Raw genomic sequence first — 23,165 nt, 5'->3', positions numbered from 1 at the left:
GGAATCACATATACTTGAGATGGGCAGGAACCTCTGGGTCTATCTGGTCCAATCCCTGCTCAAGTAGGGACAGCTGGAGCAGGGTGCCCAGGTCCATGTCCAGGTGGCTTTTGAAGGTCTTCGAAGTTCTAGACTCCACAATGTCTCTGGACAACCTGTGCCAGTGATTGATCCCATCTCTCCCAACAAAAAAGCATCTTCTTGTGTTTAGATTGTATTTTTTTTAGTTTATGTTCATTGCCTCTTGTCCTGTCAAAAGGCACCTCTGGATTCCTCATCTACATTCCTTCCCCGTAAGTGTTTACTCTTTTCCAGGCTAAAGAGTCCTAGCTTCCTCAGTCTCTTCATTTGAAAGATGCTCCAGTCTGTTAATCATTCTGAAATGTTTACCATAACATAATGAAGTGAAATTCCAAGTCTAATAATGATGCTGCCTCATGAAAAATAATGCAAATGAATCTACCCGCCAATAAATAAATATGGTTTCAGAACAGATTATTAAAAAAAAATAAGTAAAATGTATAAGACTGACTTAGTTTCAGCTGGGACAGGATTGTTTTCTTCACAGTGTCTGGTATGATGCTATGCTTTGGTTCTAGGAGAAAAACTACTTTGATTAGACACTGATGTTTATAGTTGCTGTTAAGCAGTGTTGTACAGAGCCAAGGCCATTCTCAGAAAAGGGCCCAAGGAGCTGGGAGGGAACAGAATTAGGACAGCTGACTGAAACTGGCCAAATGGATATTCCATACCATATGGCATCATGTGGAAGGAGTTTTGAAGGGGGTCGGAGTTCATCTCTCTTCCACTGCTTAGGGGGCGGTGAGCAATTGCTTGTGCTTAAACCACAACAAAGATTTTGTTACATACCCTTCTTTTCTCATTGCACTGAGTGAGCATAACAATAATTTGAGATTTTTGCTGAAGAACCATCTTCCAAAAATCATTCCTAGTTTCTGGCAGTGGTCCTTGGGTTGCAATGTATTCCTGGGGTGAATTATAACCCTAAAAAAACAAAGAGACAAGTGCTTTTCACTAACACGTTTAATGCTTCAGAACATCTATCTTGCTCTGGCATATGTATTTTTTTTTTATCTTTGTCAAGATCAATTTGTATTTTTTTACCTTGCTCAAGTTCAATTTGTATTTTTAAAAGTGATCTCTGGCATAAATCACTTCATTATTTTTACTTAATGATTACTTCACAACTTCTGCCAGTTTTTGATGTTTCCAAATGTAAGCAATCTAGAATGAAAGATGGAAGGGGAAGCTGTGACTCTACAAATCTTGTGCCCTCAGAGCTGGAAAGGCAACATTAAAAAAATCAGGCACTGAGGATCCTAAATCAAAATTCCAGCTTTTTCCAGATTCCATAATTTAAGAATTTGTTTAGTTATAGACATAAAAATAATTATAGATGTAGTGCACGTGGTGATTTTCAAGAACTGATGTAAGTGGAGGGTAGCAAGAAATAGGAATACGTGCAGGTTTACATCATAAGGACTTAAATTAGTAAAATATTAATTTGAATTCTGCTTAAAATAATAGAGAACGTGCTCTGTCAGGAACTTTAACAGATTATCATTGCTATGTTTTATTGAATTCAGATGCTTCATATTTCATATTTCTTCTCCTATCACTATCAACATGCTTTTAGGTATAAAAATCTCCTTCTTGTATTCAAAAAGATTGTCTTAAAGATCATAATAAAAGACCCAAAGAAAGGATATTTTAGCATCTGCTATAGCCATATTTGCAGAGATTGGGAAGTTAGTCAGTATTCCTGAAAAGAGCAAAAGATACGTTCAACACACAACATGATCCCATGCAAACTGGGCAATTTCTGTGCACTGTACGTGGATTGTAAAAATACTGACAATTTGGGAGCACTTTCCACAAACAGTTTCCTCTAGACATCTCTAGACGTGCAGTCTAAGTTTTCCTGTTACACAGAATGCTGTTTGCTTGCATAGCCCAAGTGTCAAATCATTATTACCACAGAGACACAGACAACCACTAGTATCAGTGTTATGAGGAGGTACTCAGTAAAGAAGCTATCTTTGGGGAAAAAAAAAGAATTAAGATGATCTACTTACTTCTGTTGGGAAAACAAACTCAGCACTATGCTGTAAGTAAAACCAAGTAGATGTAAACTATAAAAAAACAGAACTCAGCAATCCAAAAAGAACTGCTATGTACAATCCTATTATCCATAATCCTACATCTTAGAAGTTTCCTGATTTGTGTATGATGCTTTTGAAGACTGGAACATTTTTCTTCATTCACTACCTGCTCAGACACATGCAACTAGTTTAGGTTCTGTAGTTTAGGTTCATGTTCCTGCCGTGCAGAAACTAAGTACAAGAAATATATTCAGCAGTAAATGTGTGGGTGATGGCTTAGTGACAGAGAAGTGGTTTCACTGACTCAGCTCTCCCCAGCTCAGCCAGGGCCAGCTCTGTTGTCTGCTCACGGCATGCATTCACAAATGCTTGTCACCAAATGAAAGGTCTTCTTCTAAATAGATGCTGTAGTGCACTCAACACAGCACACACTGAGCCCCCGTGAAGTGGCAGTGGAGAGCATGGGAATAAAACCAGGGCAAACCTTTGGGCAGCAAGAGAGGAAAGAGTTGACAAGGTTTTGGGCCATCCCTAGTGTTAAAATACTTGGGTACAGCTCTGCATCCACTTCAGTTATTTTAGAACTGCTGGTAAGCAGCTTCTCATCAACACGAAGAGGAAAGTAGACTGGGTGCATTAGAAACCTAGAAATGTTTCCAGTTTAAAGGTTTCTAATGTTCTTCCTGGCTGTCTTAAGAAGCCACTGCATCACTTAACCATTCCTCCTCATTTCTCTACCTGTTCAATATTATTTTCACAAAGATTCACAGCTCACTCAGTGTTGCTATGGGAAAAACTGGTGAAAAGTCTTCTGTCTCTCCCCATCCATTTTTTTTTTCTTTTTAGTGGCTGGTGGAAAGAACAGCTCCCTATTGGCAAAATACTGGAAGCTAAAGAAGACGCTGAGAATGTGACCGAGCCACATGCAGCTATTGTGCTGTTTGCAGCAGACATGTTCTAAGTGCTCTTTAGGACACTGCTCTTACTCACAGGAATATAGTTGGCATTAATGTAGTCAGATCCCTCTTCTTCATTCATTGAGACTAACCGGACACGACTAAAGTCATCTGAAAAAGAAAACAATCATTGGCTATCAAGCATGGCGCTCAAAATTAACCCTATAAAAACTGGAAAAAAAAAAAACTTTTTTAAAAAAAAAAGCCCAAAAGAGGAAATGGCTTCAAGCTTAAAGTGGGTAGATTTAGGTTGGATATAAGGAAAAAGTCTTTTACAGTGAGGGTGGTGAGGCACTGGAACAGGTTGCTCAGAGATGTGGTTGATGCCCCGTCCCTGGAGACTTTCAAGGCCAGGCTGGATCAGGCCCTGGGCAGCCTGGTCTAGCTGTGCATGTTCCTGTTCATTGCAGGGAAGTTGGACTAGATGACCTTTAAAAGTCACTTCCAACTCTAAGGATTCTATGATTCTATATTCACCAACAGAAAGGAAAGTTTGCTTCAGTAAATACTACATGGATGTACCATCACTATGATTCAGCAAAATACATCCTCTGACTGCCAGTCCTTTGGGCTCCCTTAGGTTTCATTAAAACCATAAGAAAAATACAGTAACACCTTTCAGTAGTAGAAACAACACTGTATTTCTCACTTCCTAACTCCCATCTTGATAAACATCCCCCTAAAAACATCTCTTCATAGCTAACAGAAAAAAAAAGCTATTGTCTTCTTCTCTCTAAAGGCAGGTTTTAGAACAGGCTTTTATCAGTCAGAAAATCTGTCATGATTCCCCTGTTATTAAATATCTTTTTTCTCTCTCGAGGGACTTCATCAGTGCACGTGCTTACATGGCAGGATATTAGTGTAGCGATTTTTGCAGCGATTCATGGGAAGATCAGCCGCAAAGTGAGGTATGTCAAGCCCAATCAGTTTCAGCTCCTGAGGTGAGAGAGAGAAAAATGCCAAGGTCAAACTCACCAAGACTCTGAAAATGAATCTTTGTGAAGTGAATGCTTACTGCTTGTACAAGACGGAAAATGTTCATAAAGCACTTTATATACTGATGCTGCCAATGCACTGCTGCTATTGGAGGTTGTGGCTGCAGCCTGCTCTTCTCCACCTACATGTAGTTAACCGAAATAGCGTCAAACCAATGGGGTTGATAAATTCTTTCTGTGGTGGCTATTCACACCACTTTAAGGGCTTTCTCGAGGTCCTCAAGTGCCTTTTGGTCTTTCTACTGGTGAAAACTTGAAAAATCTTTCCAGTCCTTACATTCAATACTTACACCAAATGTATAATGCATTAAAGGACTTTTCACTGGCAGCAAGGGCACATCAGCCACCCAGAACAGTAGAAAAACCCTGACAGTCCCCTTCCTTCCCTTTTAAGCCTTTGGAAGTTAGCTCCTAGGAGTGGAGCTTTTTAGTTTTGCATTCCTAAGCTGACTTAAATGCAGGGGAATTAAGATAGTGTACTTCAATTACAGTTAAAGGGAACCCCTTGCTCTTGAAGATATTTTTGCTGTTACTTTCCCTTTTCAATGATTCTCCTCAAATTAAAGACATTGTAAAAGTCCTGAATGTAATCTGGGCCACCAGCATGTCCTATATTTAAAGGAATTGTATTGATATGATAATTATCTTGATTTGCACAGGACGATAAGTGAGATAAGCTTACTAAATACACTCCTTAATGGTACCAAGGCATGCATTGAAGTTCTGCAGAACTTGATGTGAAGCTGACCCACCTAACAACAGCACACACTGCAGAGCACAGAAACACACCACACAAACCTAACATCTGGAAAAATGCTGACTGAAGTATGGCAGCTAGGAGAGGACAGTCCCCACAGGTTTACCTCAAATTGCAGAGAAAATTTATAATCAGAATCCTTGGCCATATCCTTGATGTAGCTATCAAAATCATCCAACTGGACAGGGCTTTAAAAAGAAAAACACACAAAATTAAGAAAAAAAATGCATTAGGTTTTGTTTCTATATCCCCCCAGAATACTATATACAAGTCCTGCTAGTGCTGATGGATTTGATGTGTGTTGGGGAGTCCAACTTTGTATTGTCCCACCGTGTTTCTGGCACCAGAGTAGCCACCAATGTATTTAAGTTCCTTCTGTGCCATGCAAAAGGATGTTTTCACAGAAGCAAAATGACAATTTTAAAACTCATCTGAGCTTTGCTCACACAGAAAAACAGATTTCCCATGTAGGTTTTGTCCAGGAAAAAAATGTCAGAACAGTATTTTGGATGCCACTGTTTTCTCTGCTGGCTTTGAGAGCTATACATGTTACAGTGGTCAAATTCTCCTCCTGGAGAGATACTGGCTGAAAAAAATTGTCATATACCTACATAAAAGTGTGCAGAGCTTCATCAGGTATAAATTGGCTTTGATTTAGTGATGCTCATCATTCTACACATTTTTCCATTAGGTGAGGGTTTATCTTTAGTACAGGCACAACCTCTGAACACAGAGAAATAATTAGGCTAACACTTTGAATAACAGAACACAGGTAAACAGCTTCCCTCACCTAATTATCATGCTCTAATTTACAAGCTACTGAAGCATGTACACAGTAATCTTTTCATTTACTTTGAGGCAATATGCCCAGAGGAACCCGTCTCATCACCACTTAATTACTCCTGTTTACCCGTTAACATTAATGATCTCCATGTTCTAGCAACAACCATAATGAGAACCTTACGTCAAGAGGAAAATAATACCAGGAACAAATGTATTCCAGTTTTTTTACCATTTGTCATTTTTAACTAAGGATAAGCTCCACTGGAATAACTAAGTTGGATAATTGATCATTTCCCCAACGATTAATTTTCTATCTGTGAGGAGCTGCTTTACCGCAATTTATCCGTTGAAGAAGAATTGCTTTTGTCCACTTGTTGTTTGTTTTCTGCTTTCAGACATCTCTCTTAGAGTGTGTTTTTCAAGAAGATTTGTATATCTGTAATTGCAATACCACTATACCATGTACTCCAAGAAAGGATGTTTAGTTTAAGGAGATTTTTAAATTATTTATTTATCTAAATATCAAAGAAGTTACATACTTGGTCAGCTTTCTCTTCTTCAGTCCATTTTTACTCCTGAAAAAAGAAAAAAGTAGCATTTTTCATTCACTAAACTACTATGTATTCTTTATTCAAATTTAGTACTGGTTTGAGAACACATGCTTTCTGGTCAGCGTAATAGTCAGGATAATGTTGGCGATAATATCTTGGGCATTTTTAAGCTAGTTGCAAAGTTTCCATTGATGCTAGTGGGATTCATTTTCTGTTCTGTGGCTCTGAAAACTACCACCTTGTTCTCACAAGAACCAGGTTCTCTGCAGATACTGACCCAACAACACTACTGACTTCACGGGCCGGGGCCTGGCTGAATTCCTGTCAGTGTTTTTGCAGGAGCTGGAGCACCAAGGTGTCCCCAGGCTGCTACACTCTGGCTCTACTGGGCTGGGAAATGATGCCAATGGGAGAGAGAAAATGCTAATGAGAAGAGCCTGTTGGGCAAAGAGAGAACAGTTGCTAATTTGAGTAAGGGTGAATGAGAAAGGAAAGGATCTTCATGCCATTTCTCACACGTCTCATAACCTCCTTATGATGATCAGTGAAGACAATGGCAAATATCCTACTGACTTATGTGGACTAAAGCTTAAACATTAGATAATTTTAATTGATTTTTAACAGCTAGAGATAATTATTCAAGTCACGCCTTCTCATGATTTATAAGGGATATAATTCACTAGTGACAGTTGCGAACAAGCTTATGAGTTAAATGGCATAACCCATAATAAATGGACTTGTGAACTACATTAAACTAACCACCACCACATGGATTTTTGGAGGATGTGTGTATGTGTGCTCATGTTGTTGCTGCCACAATTAATTAACCAACCAGATTAAATGCACCAAGTCAGCAACCTAAAATAATTTGGATAGAGTTCTGAAAACAATGATCAATCCTGTTACACCAAGTACAGAGCACAAGTAGATTCTCATTTACTCAGAAAATTTTAGCGGTGTTACTTTTTTTTATTCCTGGGCATCAAATATCTATTTACTAATTGTATTATAATGATATATTTTTAATTTTATTATAATAGTAAAGTGATTTCTCAATACCATGCATCACAGCTTTAATTGGTACATTAAAGGTGAAGCCTTTAATTTCAAAACAATAAATTAAAAATACAAAAGAAAATCATAAAAAGTGGAGTATTTGTACTTTTCTACCCCTTCAAGTTTAGAAGAGAAACAGTAATTTAAAAAAACACCTCATTTCCAAAATTAAATTCTACAAAATGTTCAGTTCTCAGAGCAGCCATCAGCTTCAGCAATTTCGTTAACTTGTCAAGGTACATTTCCATTTAGATGTGAAGCTTTGCTTGCAGAGTTAAAAAAGAGCTATGACAACACCAACTTCACACTAACACGGTACTTTACTTCACAAAGCATTGTTATATACCTCTTCAAACAACAATGCTATCTATACAGATACTGTCTCCCATTCGTACCCATTCATGTGTACTACATCTGCATATAAACTAGTAGCATTTATTCTACATCTTCAAACATCTCTTTTTCCAAAGAAGTCCAAACATTAATTTATCTAAACTATTTAATGCATTTCTTTGCCGTTCACTGAGACTGTGGTACATCTTTTAAGGTTGGGCAGACCACAGAAGAAAAAAATATCACAGTGCTGTTTATGATGGGACTTTCTAAGAGCTCTTCTCTAAGGAACACTTCAAGAGGCAATAAAACAAATGATTGACATCCATTTCTCAGCAACAATTTCTTCTGCTTTGATTCTCTCAAGAGGCCTTTGTTTCTTAGCGCTGCATTTGTTCCCTGAATGTTCATGAATGTTTTAAACCAAAGTAAATGCGAAATAAACACATTTGAAACATTAGCTAGTGTTTCATCTTTTCTTCCATTTACCCTACAGATTAAAATACAAAGAGAACAATTCATCTTATCTCATTCAGCTTCAGCTCCTTGAAAGGCAGTAATCTAGACCAAACTGGGAAGTTTGATTGTAGGGGAAATTTCTGAAGAAAGGTACACATCTAGGGAAGTGAGGTAATATTAACGCATATTAAACAGGAACAGGCAAAGGGGCAAAAGAGGGAGATGACTCTTTTTGTATCTTCTACAGAGCCAATGTGACCCAAAGAAAACCATTCTCAGAAATCCCTATACTAAAGATTTCTATGACTGCCTACCAGGGCATTGGTGCTGTGTGGGAACATGATGGGAAAATGTTTGGTCAAAAGTAAGTCTTAATTTCTGCACACCACTATCCCTTGGACTCCAGACCATCAGGAACATACATTTATTTTACATAAATGAAGCATTTTTGGATCATTGCCAATCATCTCTATGTATTTCGTAAATGGTTCATAAAACAGTTCTGGTTCTAAATAAACCCTGAGACTTTCCTGGTTAACTATAAATATATACATATATATATAAGTAATTTACAAAGCCTTTATAAACTATTTATAGACAAAACTACTGAATACACACACACACAGAGACACTCACAGTGACCTAATTTTTACAGCTGGGGAATGCTAGTTTGTATGGATTCTCAGTGAATTGTTTCCAAAAGCAAAACTGCACCTTTAAAAGCAAGTCATTTGACATCACACAGCAGAGGTGGGCCGCTATGAAGCAATTTTAGTAAAAGAAAAGCTGCAGAAGGCAAAGCCAGGCAATGAGCAAATGAATAACTGGGACAGAAGAAGCCAGGATTTGTAATGAAATGGCAGAAACTGCAAAGAGACAGCAATGAAATGAATATGATTATCACCATATAATTATCTTTTTAATAGCAAAAATGGGTTGGAGCATAAACAGACATAAAATAGATGAAGCAGGGTAGCAAATACTTTGATACCCACATCCTCTCCAATCCATGTTCCATTACAAGAAAATATAACTTCAAGAGCTTTGACCCATTTGAAAGCAAAAGTATCACACCTTTCTCATATAACAGAAATTAACATTGTTTATACATTGCATATGGAAAAACAAGTAAATCACTTACCAAGGATTAATATAAAATGCCAAAAGATAATCAGTCCAAAGGCATGAGGGTAGCAGAGTTAGGAAAGCAAATACACTTCTACGCCTGTGAGCATTAATAAATAACATACATAAAGATGAAAAAGTGAGGAGAGTTAGTAAGACAAACAGAAGTCAGGAGATCAGCAAATGCTATTCTAAAATTCAGCTAAATCCATAAAGGCTTCTTCTTACTTACTTCATAAGTATATTATTGGCATCCATAGAATTTTTATTCCTCAACCTTATACCCTATGTATGATTTTCAGCCATCCAATACGAAATTCTATTTTATCAGAATAAATGTGTTTTATGGTATTGATTGAGGCCTGTTATTCTAAATCAATATTAAGTGATTAATTGGAAGATTTTCAAAGTAACGAGTTTGAGAGTTTCATCCACAGTTTTCACTCATTACTTAAGCGGTGCTAAATCTGTTTCCTGATGTTCTGAGCTATTTCAGAACTGATGTTTTTACCACATATGACTATGATAATCTACCACATTAGTTCCTGCAAGCGATCCTATGGGTATCAGTAGGATCACCTGTATCAGAGTTAAATTCAGATCATTCCAGTATCTCTTAATGCCCCCGAGTCAGATTTCTGAAAAAATTCACATAGCGTTTTGCAGAGCCCTATCTTTAAGTACTTTGAATTCTTTCCTAGGTTTTTATGAAAATATCATTTCAGCTTCTCCTAGCCATGGTTTCACTGCAGCTAAAGCAAACTTCAGTACAAAATAGTACTAAATTTCTGCATTTGTAATCTATTTACCAGATTAATCCACGGAACACAATCAGGCCAGTTCTTCCTTGTGGTTGAGCGGAATATAAATACTTTGCAACTGTGGAAAGGTCAAATTTCAACAAAAAATTGCCCCAGTAGTAGGACTTCTCGCCAAATACACCCTCCTCATTTTTTTTCCCCATCAGAAAATCCACTGTCCTAAGGGTAATACCATGCTTCTGCAACTGTTCTGAAGAGGAACCACAAAGTGGAACTTCCTTTTTCAGTACTCTTGGCTATTATAACATAGGTAGATACTGTGCTTTCCCTGAAAAGCAAATCAACTGTAGTAATCTTCCAGTCCAGAATGGAGAACTGCCCTCACACAGGTAACTTTAAGTTACATTTCAATTAATTTTACTGCTGACTAGAATGGGCAGTGCAATTTATGCTGGGCACCTTCCCCAGATGGTGGTAGAGACTGCGTAGGCCAGCCAGATGCATGAGATCTACATGGAGCTTGGAAAGGCTGCTCCTCCTCTGCTGGACAGTCAGCCAGCATTTCCTCCTGAAAATGGGTAACAAAACCAATGACCAGTGGGTTATTCCTCTGTGCTTTGGGGACAGCAACAGCAAAGCTGGTGTAGCAATTCAGCTTTCTGGTTAATCATATACCATAGTAGTTGTAGGATCAGGGTTTTACTGCCTATCTGCTGTTTCTATGGGACTGGACTGAGGATTAAATTTGTCCCTCCATAAGCAGATTGTTGGTACAACAGAGAGCTTTTCATTAGGCTAAGGAGAAAGACATGATGTTGCTAAAATACTCCTCTTTCCTTTGAGGTATTCCGAAGAGGATTTCTAGAGTTTTTACTTCCTCTTGTCTATGGAGGCAGAAGGAATTATTTAAGCTTGTGTCTTGTTTCATTGTCAAATCATCATGAGCAGCTTCTACACTTTATCAAATCACAGGTTAGTATGCTTGCACACCTCCTTCTACTGTTCACAATATAGATTTAGGAACTCCCAGTGTTTAAAACAATTGATTTTCTTCAATGGATGAACATTACATAATTGTCCAATAAATAAAATTTTGTTTTCCTGGAACTATATAGTCTTTCACCTACTGCTGAGATGTACTGAACTTGGAATTTTATTTAATTACAAGAGAGAGATACAGAGATTGATCAAATCCTAAAAACTCTGCTGAGCTGCCTTTTCCTTAGGATTCAGTGGATATGCCCATAGCACTCTTACTACCTCCTTGGAATGACACTGAGCAAAGTGAATTTCTTAATCCTTGTAGCGCTGTGTGGGGCCATAGTTCCCATTTGGCTGCCTGGATGGACTGTGAATCTGTAGTTGAGATTAGACAACAGAGGCACACAGAACAAGAAGTCTTCACTAACCCTCAGAGAAGTCAGGACTATATGATTAGGGTGCACTGACTTAAATTAACACATATTTGTAAAGGTATTAAGCAGGAATGTTTTCTAAAATTTATGTCTTTATAACAAAATCTATGTTTTTGTAAATATATATCTATACACATAAATACACATAAACAAAATCAAGCAACAAGATCCTTCACTTACACATCCAAACCTATTAATTAATTTCCTTTCCCATAAAAAAGCCTTTTATGGTTTTAATAACATCTGTTTCTAGTTTAATCATTTGATTCAAGCTTGGATATTTAATTAACATGAGTGTTTGATCTTCTGCCTTCATAGCCATTAATACAGCCCAAGAAAGAGAAGCTGAAAGAGAGATTAGTTTCTACTGCATACAGCTGGCTGCTATTAAAGCTAAACCAAGCAAGTGAAGCTTGTTTAATACCCAGTTAATTAGCAGCACAGTAAGGTATTGACAGGATTTGCTGGGCTTGTTAGTTCAGTTTGCACGCTTATTAGCAAAAGGCTTGTTGTTGTGCAGTGTCAATTCATTTAATTCTGTCCTTGCTGGGCAGGCTGAGTCCCATGAGATAATGGAAGTAGTTACCAGTGCATCACTTTCCAACTTCTTAGCTGTCAACAAAGCTGACCATGAGCATTAAACCAAGGTTCCTCCTACAGACTGGAATGGGGCAGTAGGGGGCTGACATTGTGTTTTTAGGTACTTGCGTTTGGACTTGCCCTGAAAAACATGGGTCTTTTCGAGGAGACTGATAATGAGACAGTAAACCCTAAGTCAGTCATTAACACCCATACGATAATCAAATTAGGAATGAGAATAGCCATATTGGTACCAGTGTGGCAGGCCTTAGAGCCCTTTTGCTTCTGTAAAAGCTAATCCTACTAACTATCCTTGTTCAAATACTTCTCAGATGATAGTGCCAGTGATGGTTTGGAGTCCACAGTCAGTGCCTGCAACCCTTGTAGGTGATTTCCTAGACTAGAAAAAATAAACTTTTCTTCCAGTCATTTCAACAGCGCTCAACACAAATTTACAATAAATATCGAGTTGGTTTGCACTTGTCATTGCATCTTTTCATTGCAAGGAAAAATTAACTAACGGCATTTTGTGAAGATGGTTGTTGATTGATCATCTACAGGCAAGCTAACTCCTGGATGCAAATATATTTCTGCGGAAGTGCTGATGGACTTACAGATCAAATTTCTACACTTGTGTTACTTTAGGAAATAACTCTTTAGGAAAAAATAAATAAATAAAAAGAAATATCTATGCAGTAAAACTCCAACATCTATGCAACAGCTTGTTGGCAAGTTATGCATCATATCCTACTAAAAATACCAGGTGACAGTCCACATAGTCTTGAGTCATCATTCAAGAAATAAAATAGTGAAGTAACAGGAATAGTAGCTTTATCATAAACAGGGACAGTGATCACATAAAAAAAAAAAAAAAAGCATTTAAAATTTAAAGGTCATATTTGCCAGTAAAGCAGAGATGGGGAAAAACATAATTAAAAGCTTTCTTTTGAAACACTCACCAGTTATATGGTAGCTTCCCATCTCTCTCTAATGATGCAAAATTGACAAAGGTTCCAGCCCCGCACTCCCTGTTTCAGGAAGACCATTGAGTACAAAGTTACCATTTTAGGATTCACAATGCTTGCAATGATGCTGATTCAAGAGAGTACAACAGAAGTTTCAGAGATGTGCTGAGCAGTCAGATTTGTTATTAGGTCTGAGATAATGTGTGATAAACAAAACTGAAATCCCTTAATATGGTCCTCCAAAACCATTAACCTGAGATTAGGCTTTCTAATAGTCTTTTAAAAACCTAAAACAAGCAAAATGTTGCTAATAAAGAGCTCAAATAAGCCTCATCTTCTATTCAGAATTGGGCTTTCTATAGTATGGCACTGAAACTACTTGGTGGCCTCAGTAAACACATGAAAGATTTACCTTTCTTTACTAAATATTCCCAGTCCCAACTCCTTTAAGGAAAAGATGTATAATTTGTCTCCATTTGACAAAAGCATGGTAATTTTGAGTTCAGAAAATAAATGCAAAAAGGACGGAATTTCCCGAGGAACATCCCAGTGAATTTATCGTGAGTTCATTACTTTCTGTTGCAGATGATAAACTGACTTGACTATTTTTCCTTCCTTGATTTAAACAAACAAGTGCTTGCATCTTCACTGGATTTACTTTTTAATTTCCTCTTGGGTTTTTTATCTTCTATAGCTAGAAGCAGTGTTGAAGAGAACAAGAAACAGCTTTGGGCTGCCTGCATAGTAATTCAATAGAAAAGAAAATTAATTTAGATGGTATTTTCCCAGAGCAAGTCACATATAAAAGGGACCAACCACATAATGTTCCCTGAAAGAAATGGCCTGAAAAAATCTATGTGATGTGGTCGTCTGTTGCATGGAATATATAGCCAAGACAAGATACATAAAATGCAGAGTTTGCTAGGTAATCAAGTCCAAGATTCTATACACAAGCCTTTTATATGAAACAATTACAATTTTCTAGGAGAGTAAATTAATATAAGGTATACTGCATAGACTATAAAAGGATGAAAACTCCAGGAACCTTCCAGACCCAGCAGATGAACCACACAAAGGGTGTTTGGAGTATTCTCCACTGTTCCCCCACTCCATAACCTAATTCACACAAAAGTGAACTCTTACAGGCGAGTTATCCAAGGAAAAGAAATTGAATTTCTAAGTATGATTGGTGCAGATATCTGAAGGAATTGGTTCTATTAAAAAGTTTTACTTGTGCAAAATAATTTTTTCCTTCATCTGTACAATAGAACAAATGGGGATAGTTAACGCTATAGGGGAATAGAAGGACTTGAGATCTTTTCTGTATTTGTGGGTCTCGGTTTATGCACCCTGACTGCATGAAAAGACAAGATCTAGGTAAGAACACCTGCTTTGTTCCATGCTGCTGTTCCCTAAGATGGAATCCCATAAGAATGCAGAATTTGGACAAAGACCAGAAGTTGGATGTAGACGGTCAAATGTTCTAGGGACAGACTGTCAATGCCCTGGGTACACCCTTCCTCATCCTGCTGGCTTGACTGACAGGGTTGAGGCCTTGTGTGGGCCCTGAAATGCAGAATCCTGGACCTGATGAACTAACCATGGACTAACCATCACATCTGTTGATACAGAAAACCCCCGTTCAAAACGAAATGAAAGATTTGCAAATCATTTTGATGTTCTGATCATGCCAAAGTGCCTCAGACCTTAGTTATCCTTGAAGTTCCTGACACAACCCTTCTGTAATAAGTGACTGCCCTTCTTATTTACCCAATTCAGCAAAGTCAAAATGAGACAAATGTTCAGGAAGATAGCTCAGGTCCAGAATGAAAGTAAATAGAAGACATGATATACCTAAACATCAGCAAGACAAATTTTCTGAAGGTATCGCAAACTTCTCAAGCATTACCCAAGCATACAAGCATCCCAAGTTATAACTACTGTCTTAGTGTGTTTGTTGCGTTTTGATAATTTTGGAAGTAGCATAAATGTGGACTTACCTGGCCATTTGTAGATGTTTCCTCCTAAGCACAACAAGAGTCACCAACAGCAGTCCAATGAGAAGGATACTTAGGATGGCTAATACAGAGATTACCACTATGTTGGGATTCATCTCGGTGACTGTATATACAAACAAGAGGCTCTTGGTTATTTGATTCAGAAGAACTAAGTTCCCTCACCCCCACCCACAGTGTTATTATTTTTATGAATTGTTCAGCGTTTTACAGAGTTTATAGAGACTTACAGAGAGAAAAATCTACTACTAGGCATACAAGGACATTTTGACTAGTTATTGCTCTTACAACATTTCCATGGGGAAATGACTTCACTGTGGCATTTTGTGTCCTGATATTTTTCTTTCTTTTTCCTTAACTGACACACTTAACACAAGATAAAATAGAGAAGGAAATATAAAATACAGATATTCTTCATTGTCTCTGTCTCCAAAGCACAGTTCCAGCTCTGAAGGTGTTCTTCAGTAATAGTCAATACCTTCTCTGATCCAATAGCAGTAATATACTGGGTTGAAGTAGATTGAATGACTTTGGCAAATAAATGTTAACAGTATATTCTGTTTTAACTAAGAGCTCAAAACAACTCTCAATAACAAAATCTTGATTTATTTTTTGCTCTGTATTGCACTTATCAGTTTTACTAGCATGAGAACAGATAACCTATTCTGCTCATTACATAAGAAGAACACCTGCCTGCTCTCCTTGCTCAGAATAATTTTATATCAATAGTTGTCTAGAGAAGAATTCTTAGATTAGAAATCACAGAGTTAAAAGTCATTAAGCTAAGTTTCAGGTATTGAACTACATGATGGATTAGTGTATGATGTATAGGACACATGGCTAAAGCTATGACTAAAAGTAACCAAGAAATGATCATGTTGATCATTCTGAATGGCAGACTTTAAATAAAAGTCCATTGTTCTGGGCAATCCAACATTGATTTTCTTTCTTCAGAGCCAGTACAAAGCTAGACTTGATGGCATGCCCAGAGAGCCTCCACTGGGAGTTATCCTTCTGGCATGTGATGGCTCAGGATACCCCATTCTCTCTTCTCCTTTGCTCTCACTCTGTCTTCACTTCCTCTTTGAAAACAGAAAGAGATTTTTCTCCTTAGCAGCTCATCAGTGTGATTTTCCTCATTTAATTTGGATGGGCTGAGGAGACGTTTTTTCTCTATAAATGTCATCAGGCAATGCACTGATTTTCAGCCTTGAAACCACAAACCAGGCCCCTACCTTCTAAAAGCCAATAGAGAACTGAGCCATTAGTTGGTACCTTTCCAAGTCAAAACCCCATCAGGATTTTAATAAAGACTCTTAAAAGTTACTTCGCCATTCCAACTACATCTGGCATCTCTTGCATAACACAAACATTCTTTGGTTGCCAGCATTGCCGATAGCAGCTTTAGAAAGCAAGAAGAAACAGATGCTGTAGCTGGAGGAGGAAGAATGGGAAGTGTTGCTTACCCATGGTGGAAACCGCAATGAAAGTGGGAACACTGGGGCTATTGTGACTGAAGGTGGTCACACTGCAGTTGTAGGAGGTGGCAGGAGTTAGGCTGGAAATAGTCACTACGTGTGAAGAGACGGTGACAGGTTCCTACAGACATGGAGAAAAACACACAGTAGTTAGTCTCTCCCATAAATGCAAGAACAGAAATCACTGCTCTGCTCTCCTCCCACTTATTTGACGTGGTAAAATTAGATGTGGTGATAAAAGCAGTGCTTTGAAACCTAGGGACGGTAACCAGGGCCTGCCCTTGAATAGAGGCACCTAGTCTGGCAGAAGAGTGGAGAGCAACAGGAGTGAAAGCAGCAGCGGGAACAGCCCAGAGCACCTCCAGAGCCCCTGGGGGTGGGCAGAAGAGTGCTTTGCAAGTGATCTGGACATGCACACATGTGGTGGGGAAAGTGCTGCGTCCCCTGGAACATTCCCAGAGGTAGGCAGAAGCTCTCCTAGGGCCAGCAGGAAGCTTGTGAGCTCTGGTTACTAAGCCACACAGGTAGGAGGAAAACAGTTATTTTTTACATAATAACTTCGTGTAATGTTTTAATTTCTATGTCCCTGGTTTTATAAATGCTGGTCTGGCAAAACAAAACAAATATCATACATGGATTGATTTAAAGATAGAGGTCTTTATGGTTCTGAAAAACTTTTCTGCACTCTCTAGCAGAGCTAAGGGCGGGTTGCAGATGCAACAACAGGAAACTGAGACAGTGTTTAATGAAGTTTAATGACTAAACTCACTCCAGCAAGCCCTGAGCACTGGATATTTTCAGCAGCCCATTATCAGCCAGGGGTTCCTTCTATATGAGAACAGGTTCCTGTTGCAGTGCAATTATGACTTATGTTACACAGATGAAATCACATGTGCATGAATGTAATGGAGGAGAGTTGTATTCCCTCAGCTGAAAGGAGGGGCCATGGTTTGGACTTGGTATGGTGGTTTTTTTTTTCCATTTTCCTCTCTGGAAAAAATTAAATAAGTCAAACAAAACCCAAGATGTTCAAACATGGAAATCTGTTGCTAGTTTAAAACTGGAGGAAAATGACAAAACTGTTCATGCAATTAGCATGGAAAATCACAAATAAAGGATTTTCACCAGTCTAATGAAAAAGGATCCATTTTTAAGGTTTAAAACAGAGTCCTTCCCCTTTTGTCATACAGACAGAAAAGACAGTGACGAATCTAATGAGAAGTGAGCTGCTAATCTCTGTGCATTTCCCACTGCCAGATGTTCATGTCAACAAATGAGAAACTGCTGAAGTTCCTGCCAAATTGAGAAGTCTTTTCCTGATGTTCTTAAAACATAACTGCTCAGCACTAAAGCCACAAATCTTGTGGTACCTTTTTTGCCTAATCACGTCATTATTTTGAATCTCTGCTAAGTAGATAATGACTTCACGATCTATTCACTGTGAAAAGAACAGGACTCTAGACGTGGAATCCAACCTATCCCAAAGATTTAAGTGCATTTGAACATTTTCTCCTTTAGTCCATGCCTTTCTTAGGTTAAAATATTAAATAATTTACAGACAGAGTTAAAGAGAGTGTATATCTCTTTTGGGATAATCACTGGTCTGCATGTTTTTTTTTGTTTGTTTGTTTGTTTGTTTGTTTTACTTTTTCCTGAGTGATTTCCCATTATGGGAAAGTCCAAATGACAGAATGATATTTTATAGCATATAATCACAGTGATTCACTAAGCTATCAGCTAAACCACAAAGTAATCCTCATACGTTGCACCATGTTGAATGGCAAGAAATTGAAACTGCTGCTGCTCCTCCTTTTCACAGAACAGCTTTACCAGTCTAAACACTCAGGCATCATGTGTCCTCAGAGTACACGTGTCATAATGGACAGGAGGAAAAAAAAAGATTATTTTGTGAAGTTGAGAAGATGAATCTGAAAGGAAATACCCTAAGAAAAAAATGCTTAAGAAGTAGCAACATTTGCACGTAAAGGAAATCTGAATAGCACTTAAAGTCCTACTGAACTTCAGTTAACAGTCCTCAAAACCAGGAGAAAAGTAAACCAGTAGTAAGTAGATACTGTATAAAAGAGCTCAGCCCTGTGGCATCTAAATATGTCTATTTTTCCCATTTCTAATCAAGCTACCTGACAATTTTCCCTTTTCTGCCCACTGGCATTCCCTTAGTTTTGTAGCTCTTTGCAGACTATAATAGAATCCATTTCATGACTAGCCAAGGGTTGATACTGCTGCTGTCTTGGCTGAACATAGTTTCTGTTCAACCAGTAACAATCTCATCAGCAAAATAGAAGCCAGCCTTAACACTGCAAAACAACAAAATATTTTAGTATTTCAAATGCTTTAGCTCAGCTCTAAAGGCTTTAATTCGGAACCATCTTATCACATTTGGTTGAAAGACCAAACTTATGTATTAACCATAATATTTCCCTGGGCTTTACAGACAAATCCTGAGCAGCAGACAGTAAACCCGAAAGATGCCAGGCCCAGTCACAGTTTCAGAAATGAAGAGCAGAAAGCAAAGAGGAGCTCACATACCTGGACTTTCCTTTCTTGATTGGATCCAGCCTGCTGGCAGTAGACTTCAAAGAAATCAGCCACTCCTTCTTCCACCCACAGCAGAGTGACAGAGGTCTGAGTCTTGTTGACAGCAAACAGTGACTTTGGAGGTGCTGGTTCTAATTAAGAGAAAATCCCTTTTATTAAGCTTATCTTGAAGTCTTTGTACAAACAAGAAGAGGAAGCATCACCTAAAAAGAAATGCAATGCCTCATGCCTTTCTGTGATTCATTTCCTTCAGATAGCCTGCCAGCAAAAAGCACCGTCTCTCATGATGATAAGCGACCAATGCAAAATGGGAAGGCGATGAAGTGTCTTGGTTTTTCTTTATTTAAAATGTTCTCTATTTGAACAGTTGCATAGTCACTTCCTTTTTCACAGACTCTTTTAGGGCAATCAGCATATTGTATTAATAGAAAAATACTAGCAGAAACTCTTTGAGAAGATGTCTGTCCACCTGTTAGCAACAAATTTGCCCTGATAAACCTTTACTTTGCAAGGCCTGACCCAGGAGATGATAATGAAGCAGCCTCCCCAAAGTGAGCTCTGTCTAGGTTCATTTAATTGCACCAGAGGAAGTATTTAGTCATTTGGCAGTTCAAATATATCTTGTAGTCTGTCTGTTTTTTTTTTTTCCAGGTTAATATTTAAGGGCAATTGGATCTTCACTCATTTCAGTTAGTTGCAGGAGTTTTCTCTCCTCACTGAATGCAGAGGTCCAGACCTCGGGTCTTTAATTTATTGTTTTTGTACTTGTTGCTCTTGTGCTGTAATAGGCTAACATAGACAAGGCATTGAGCTTCTCACACGCCAAGGAGAAGATGAACCCTGCGACAGGAGGGCTGTTGCCATCCTGAGGGCAACAGGCTAGTGATGGCAGACTGTTTGGTGGCACGGGAATCACAGAGTAGCTTTGGTTGGAAGGGACCTCAAGGCCAAGCCAGTTCCAACCCCCTGCCACAGGCAGGGCTGCCCCCCACCAGCTCAGGCTGCCAAGAGCCCCATCCAGCCTGGCCTTGAGTGCCTCCAGGAATGGGGCATCCACAGCTTCTCTGGGCAGTCTGTGCCAGGACTTCACTGCCCTCTGAGTAAAGAACTTCTTCCTCATATCTAATCTAAACCTACCCTCTTGTAGTTTAAGACTCACCCCTGTCCTACCACTACATTCCCAAAGTGTACAGGAGTGGGGGAGTTTGGCAGAAACACTGCCCACTGAGGTTACTGTTTCCCTCAGCCATCCACTGAGTCTCCAAGGTCTCATTTCACCATTCTTTAAGCTTTACTACACATATCCTGCAGCATGGGCAGAAAGGAGGAATAGAACAATTAAGAAATTAAGCCTGCTTTAGAAATGGGTGGTGGAAGAACAAAGTATGAAGAGAAGATCAAATGCCAAAAGTTCTGCTTAAGACATGAAGCCCTGGAAACCCCCTAGGGATAGAAACACGGTGATTGATTAACATGGGCTTTCAAATGATGAAAAATGCTGTGCCTCCAGTGGAGGTCAGCCCGCAGTGCAAGGCCTGCCTGAGTCACTGGGAGCATTGGGAGCACTGGAAGGGAACCTTGAGGGGCAGAGAAAAGCAATCCTGACTCACCAGGTACAACAGTTTGTCCTGATCTTTTTCCTTCACAAATAACTCGTTATTCTCATTGCATAGGATTCTGCCACAGGAGCCTGGATGTGATGTGTAAGATTCATCACAAAAAATCTGGCGCAAAGGAATTTTTCAAGTGGTTATAGATATTTTGGAGAAGTATCTGTTCCCCAGGCAATCAGATCAACATTCTAGGGTTTGAGGCTGCTAAGAGTACATTGGCAATGGGGAAAGAGTTGAAGAGAGCAGGGCAGGGACTGAAGCACGCTCACATGGCTGCTTCTGTGTCATGGGGTCTGTGGCATCAACACTGTCCCAGAAGGACACTGGAAAGCATCTCCCTCTTTTAATTACACCCATGTATCTGCTCCTGTATTTAGAAACACATTCCATCCCTCACTCCAGGTAAAAAATGGTCTCAGTGAAAATATGAGTTTTATATTTTGGCATCGTCCCAAGCAAATCCTCCTTTTGCCTCCAGCAAATGGCTTGATTTTTCTGCAAATGGAAAGTTGCCAGAATGAAGCAAACATTATGGAGGGAAGAACATTTGGCAGAAGTGCTTAAGTGACTGCCAAGTGCTGAGTTGTCTATCACTTAGAATCAGTTCCCACTACTGCTAATTACAAATCCCATTGCTCCCTCAGAAAAAGAGAGAAGGAGAACCTCTGGTAAAATACCCTTACTGTTGCCCATTCAAAATGCAAACAGGATAGATGAAAGCAAACAACCACACGGAAGTCTACAGGGAATTTATCAAAACTGAATTGTTTCCGCTTTCTTTTTGTTGTCAGTGAAAGAGCAAGAACAAAATAACCAGGAGAGTTCAATAAGAGTCTGCCTGCCCTTGCCAGTTGCTGTTTTTCTTGTCCATAAGGAAAAACAGGAAGACAGAGCTAGGATGCAGGGGGTGTAACATTAATAACACATGGCACTTATAGACTTGCCTGAAAAATAAAGCTAGCTGATATTTTGAAATACTCCTAAAATATTTGGATAGTAGTTGCAGGGGGGTATGCTTATCCTCTTCTGGGAATGTACACACTTAATTGTGCACAGATAGACAGTTTTGGGCAGAACAGTGAACAAGACTTGCATAAAGACGGGAAAATCCATGGAATTTGTTTCAAGTATTTCCTTTGATGAAAAGACCTGGAAGGTACTCAGATTCTTGTGGCTGCACTGCTTGCCCCAGCACTGTTTTAGGGATTTGGGTAAAAGAGAGCTATGGAAAAGGACAAGTAGACAATGACTGCTACAAGACCTCTAATTCAATTATAAATTATGAAAACCTTTAATATGACTCATTTCACTGTCACTCAGAAAAGATATTTTATGTGTATAGAGAAGATAATCCGATTTGAAATTACCAGCTCTCCTTTACCCACCTTCGCAGTGGAGTTAATGCCCGTAAAAGCAGTTAGGCATGCTTCAACATTTCACAGCTTTAGGCACCAAGGGCTCAACAATTCCATGTGAGTGCAAAAGTGAAGTGAAATCTCCTGAGGTACAGCAATGTATTGTTCAGTTTTCGTCAGAGTTAAAGGAAGATGTCTCTTTTTTTGTTGTTGTTTCTTTGTGTAGGTTACACAAATTTCTTTTAGAATGATTCAGGGTTCCTCAGCCATTAATCTGATTTTTTTTTTTTTGGTAAAGAATACTCTCATTGAACTGTATTTGAAGATGGACGTTGGTGTTGGAGACGTTGAGGGACAGAGGAAAGGAGAAGGGAAATCATACCAGCTGGCAGAACGCAGACTGAGAAACAGGCAAAACCAAGATTTGCTTCGTACTGAAAATTTCAGCTTTGTAAGCTTGAGTCTCTGTTCCCAAAACCTGTGTGTGTTCAAGACTTTAGTAAAATAAATATGGAGTAGAGTTGTACTCCCAGAATGGCAGTGAGCAGTTTACACTTTTCTGCTTCCATATACAGTCAGATTCTGCTACTCTTGCTCCTCTTGAGTAATACTATTTAGGGAATAGTCTCACATATGTGAATGGGACAATCTTCCCAGCAAGGAGAGACAAAAATTACAGCTTTCCAAGAGAAATGCAATCACAGGTACACGTCTCTGAAATGAGGAAGATGATGAATCTGCTGACAGAGTGAATTTTGCATTTTAATGAGTGAAGGAGGGGATTTACAACTTGCAAACAAGCACACATTTCTTACCCAATTTCACAAGCTGGGGCAGGGAAGTATTGCTGCCTCTTTCAGTACAAGCAGTTACTGAAAGGTTGTAAATGTCCCCTGGAGGCAAGCTCAACACTGCAGTCATCATGTTGCGTGTTACCTACAATAATTAAAGACAACAATTCTTAAGTACAACCCAAACCAGATATTCTTCTTCTAAAATTAATCTGGTTGCTTAATGTACTACAAAGAAAGTTCTGTACATCGCAGCAAATTTGTTCTGCATACTCCAGACTTGTTGCGTGACCCAGTGCTGAATGGAGTCACATACAGATTTGAAACCAGATATGATCCAAACCCAAGCTATGGTTTAACAGAGTGTGAATAACTTCTTCATATTATTGTAGGAGTGAGTAAGCTCCTCATTTCTCCATGGCCACAGAGAAGGACACAGGACTGCAACACACTGTTTTCAGAGGATTTGTAGGCTAACTAATAATGGTGCATTCAG

General features: G+C 38.8%; 1 protein-coding gene across 2 annotated transcripts in view; it reads right to left on the bottom strand.

Annotated features, from left to right (window-relative positions):
• PTPRO (protein tyrosine phosphatase, receptor type O) overlaps positions 1-23,165 on the bottom strand; it is a 64,104-nt gene that overhangs the window by 9,961 nt on the left and 30,978 nt on the right. Inside the window, exons 12-22 of one of the 2 annotated variants that reach the window (XM_021390675.1) lie at positions 22,694-22,814; positions 18,902-19,041; positions 16,340-16,472; positions 14,859-14,979; positions 12,853-12,921; positions 9,155-9,238; positions 6,154-6,189; positions 4,938-5,019; positions 3,925-4,015; positions 3,114-3,190; positions 871-1,005 (exon numbers count right to left, since the gene is read on the bottom strand). In XM_021390675.1, the coding sequence (XP_021246350.1) occupies positions 871-1,005; positions 3,114-3,190; positions 3,925-4,015; positions 4,938-5,019; positions 6,154-6,189; positions 9,155-9,238; positions 12,853-12,921; positions 14,859-14,979; positions 16,340-16,472; positions 18,902-19,041; positions 22,694-22,814 (1,089 nt within the window). Of the gene's footprint in view, positions 1-870; positions 1,006-3,113; positions 3,191-3,924; positions 4,016-4,937; positions 5,020-6,153; positions 6,190-9,154; positions 9,239-12,852; positions 12,922-14,858; positions 14,980-16,339; positions 16,473-18,901; positions 19,042-22,693; positions 22,815-23,165 lie in introns of those variants that run through there. The other variant, XR_002436637.1, reaches the window with a different exon arrangement.

The sequence above is a fragment of the Numida meleagris genome, chromosome 1 (genome assembly GCF_002078875.1).
Source record: "Numida meleagris isolate 19003 breed g44 Domestic line chromosome 1, NumMel1.0, whole genome shotgun sequence".
In the NCBI taxonomy this organism is placed as follows: Eukaryota; Metazoa; Chordata; class Aves; order Galliformes; family Numididae; genus Numida; species Numida meleagris.
Note: the sequence above shows the minus strand (reverse complement) of the source record. Positions and strands in the feature narration are given on the sequence as shown.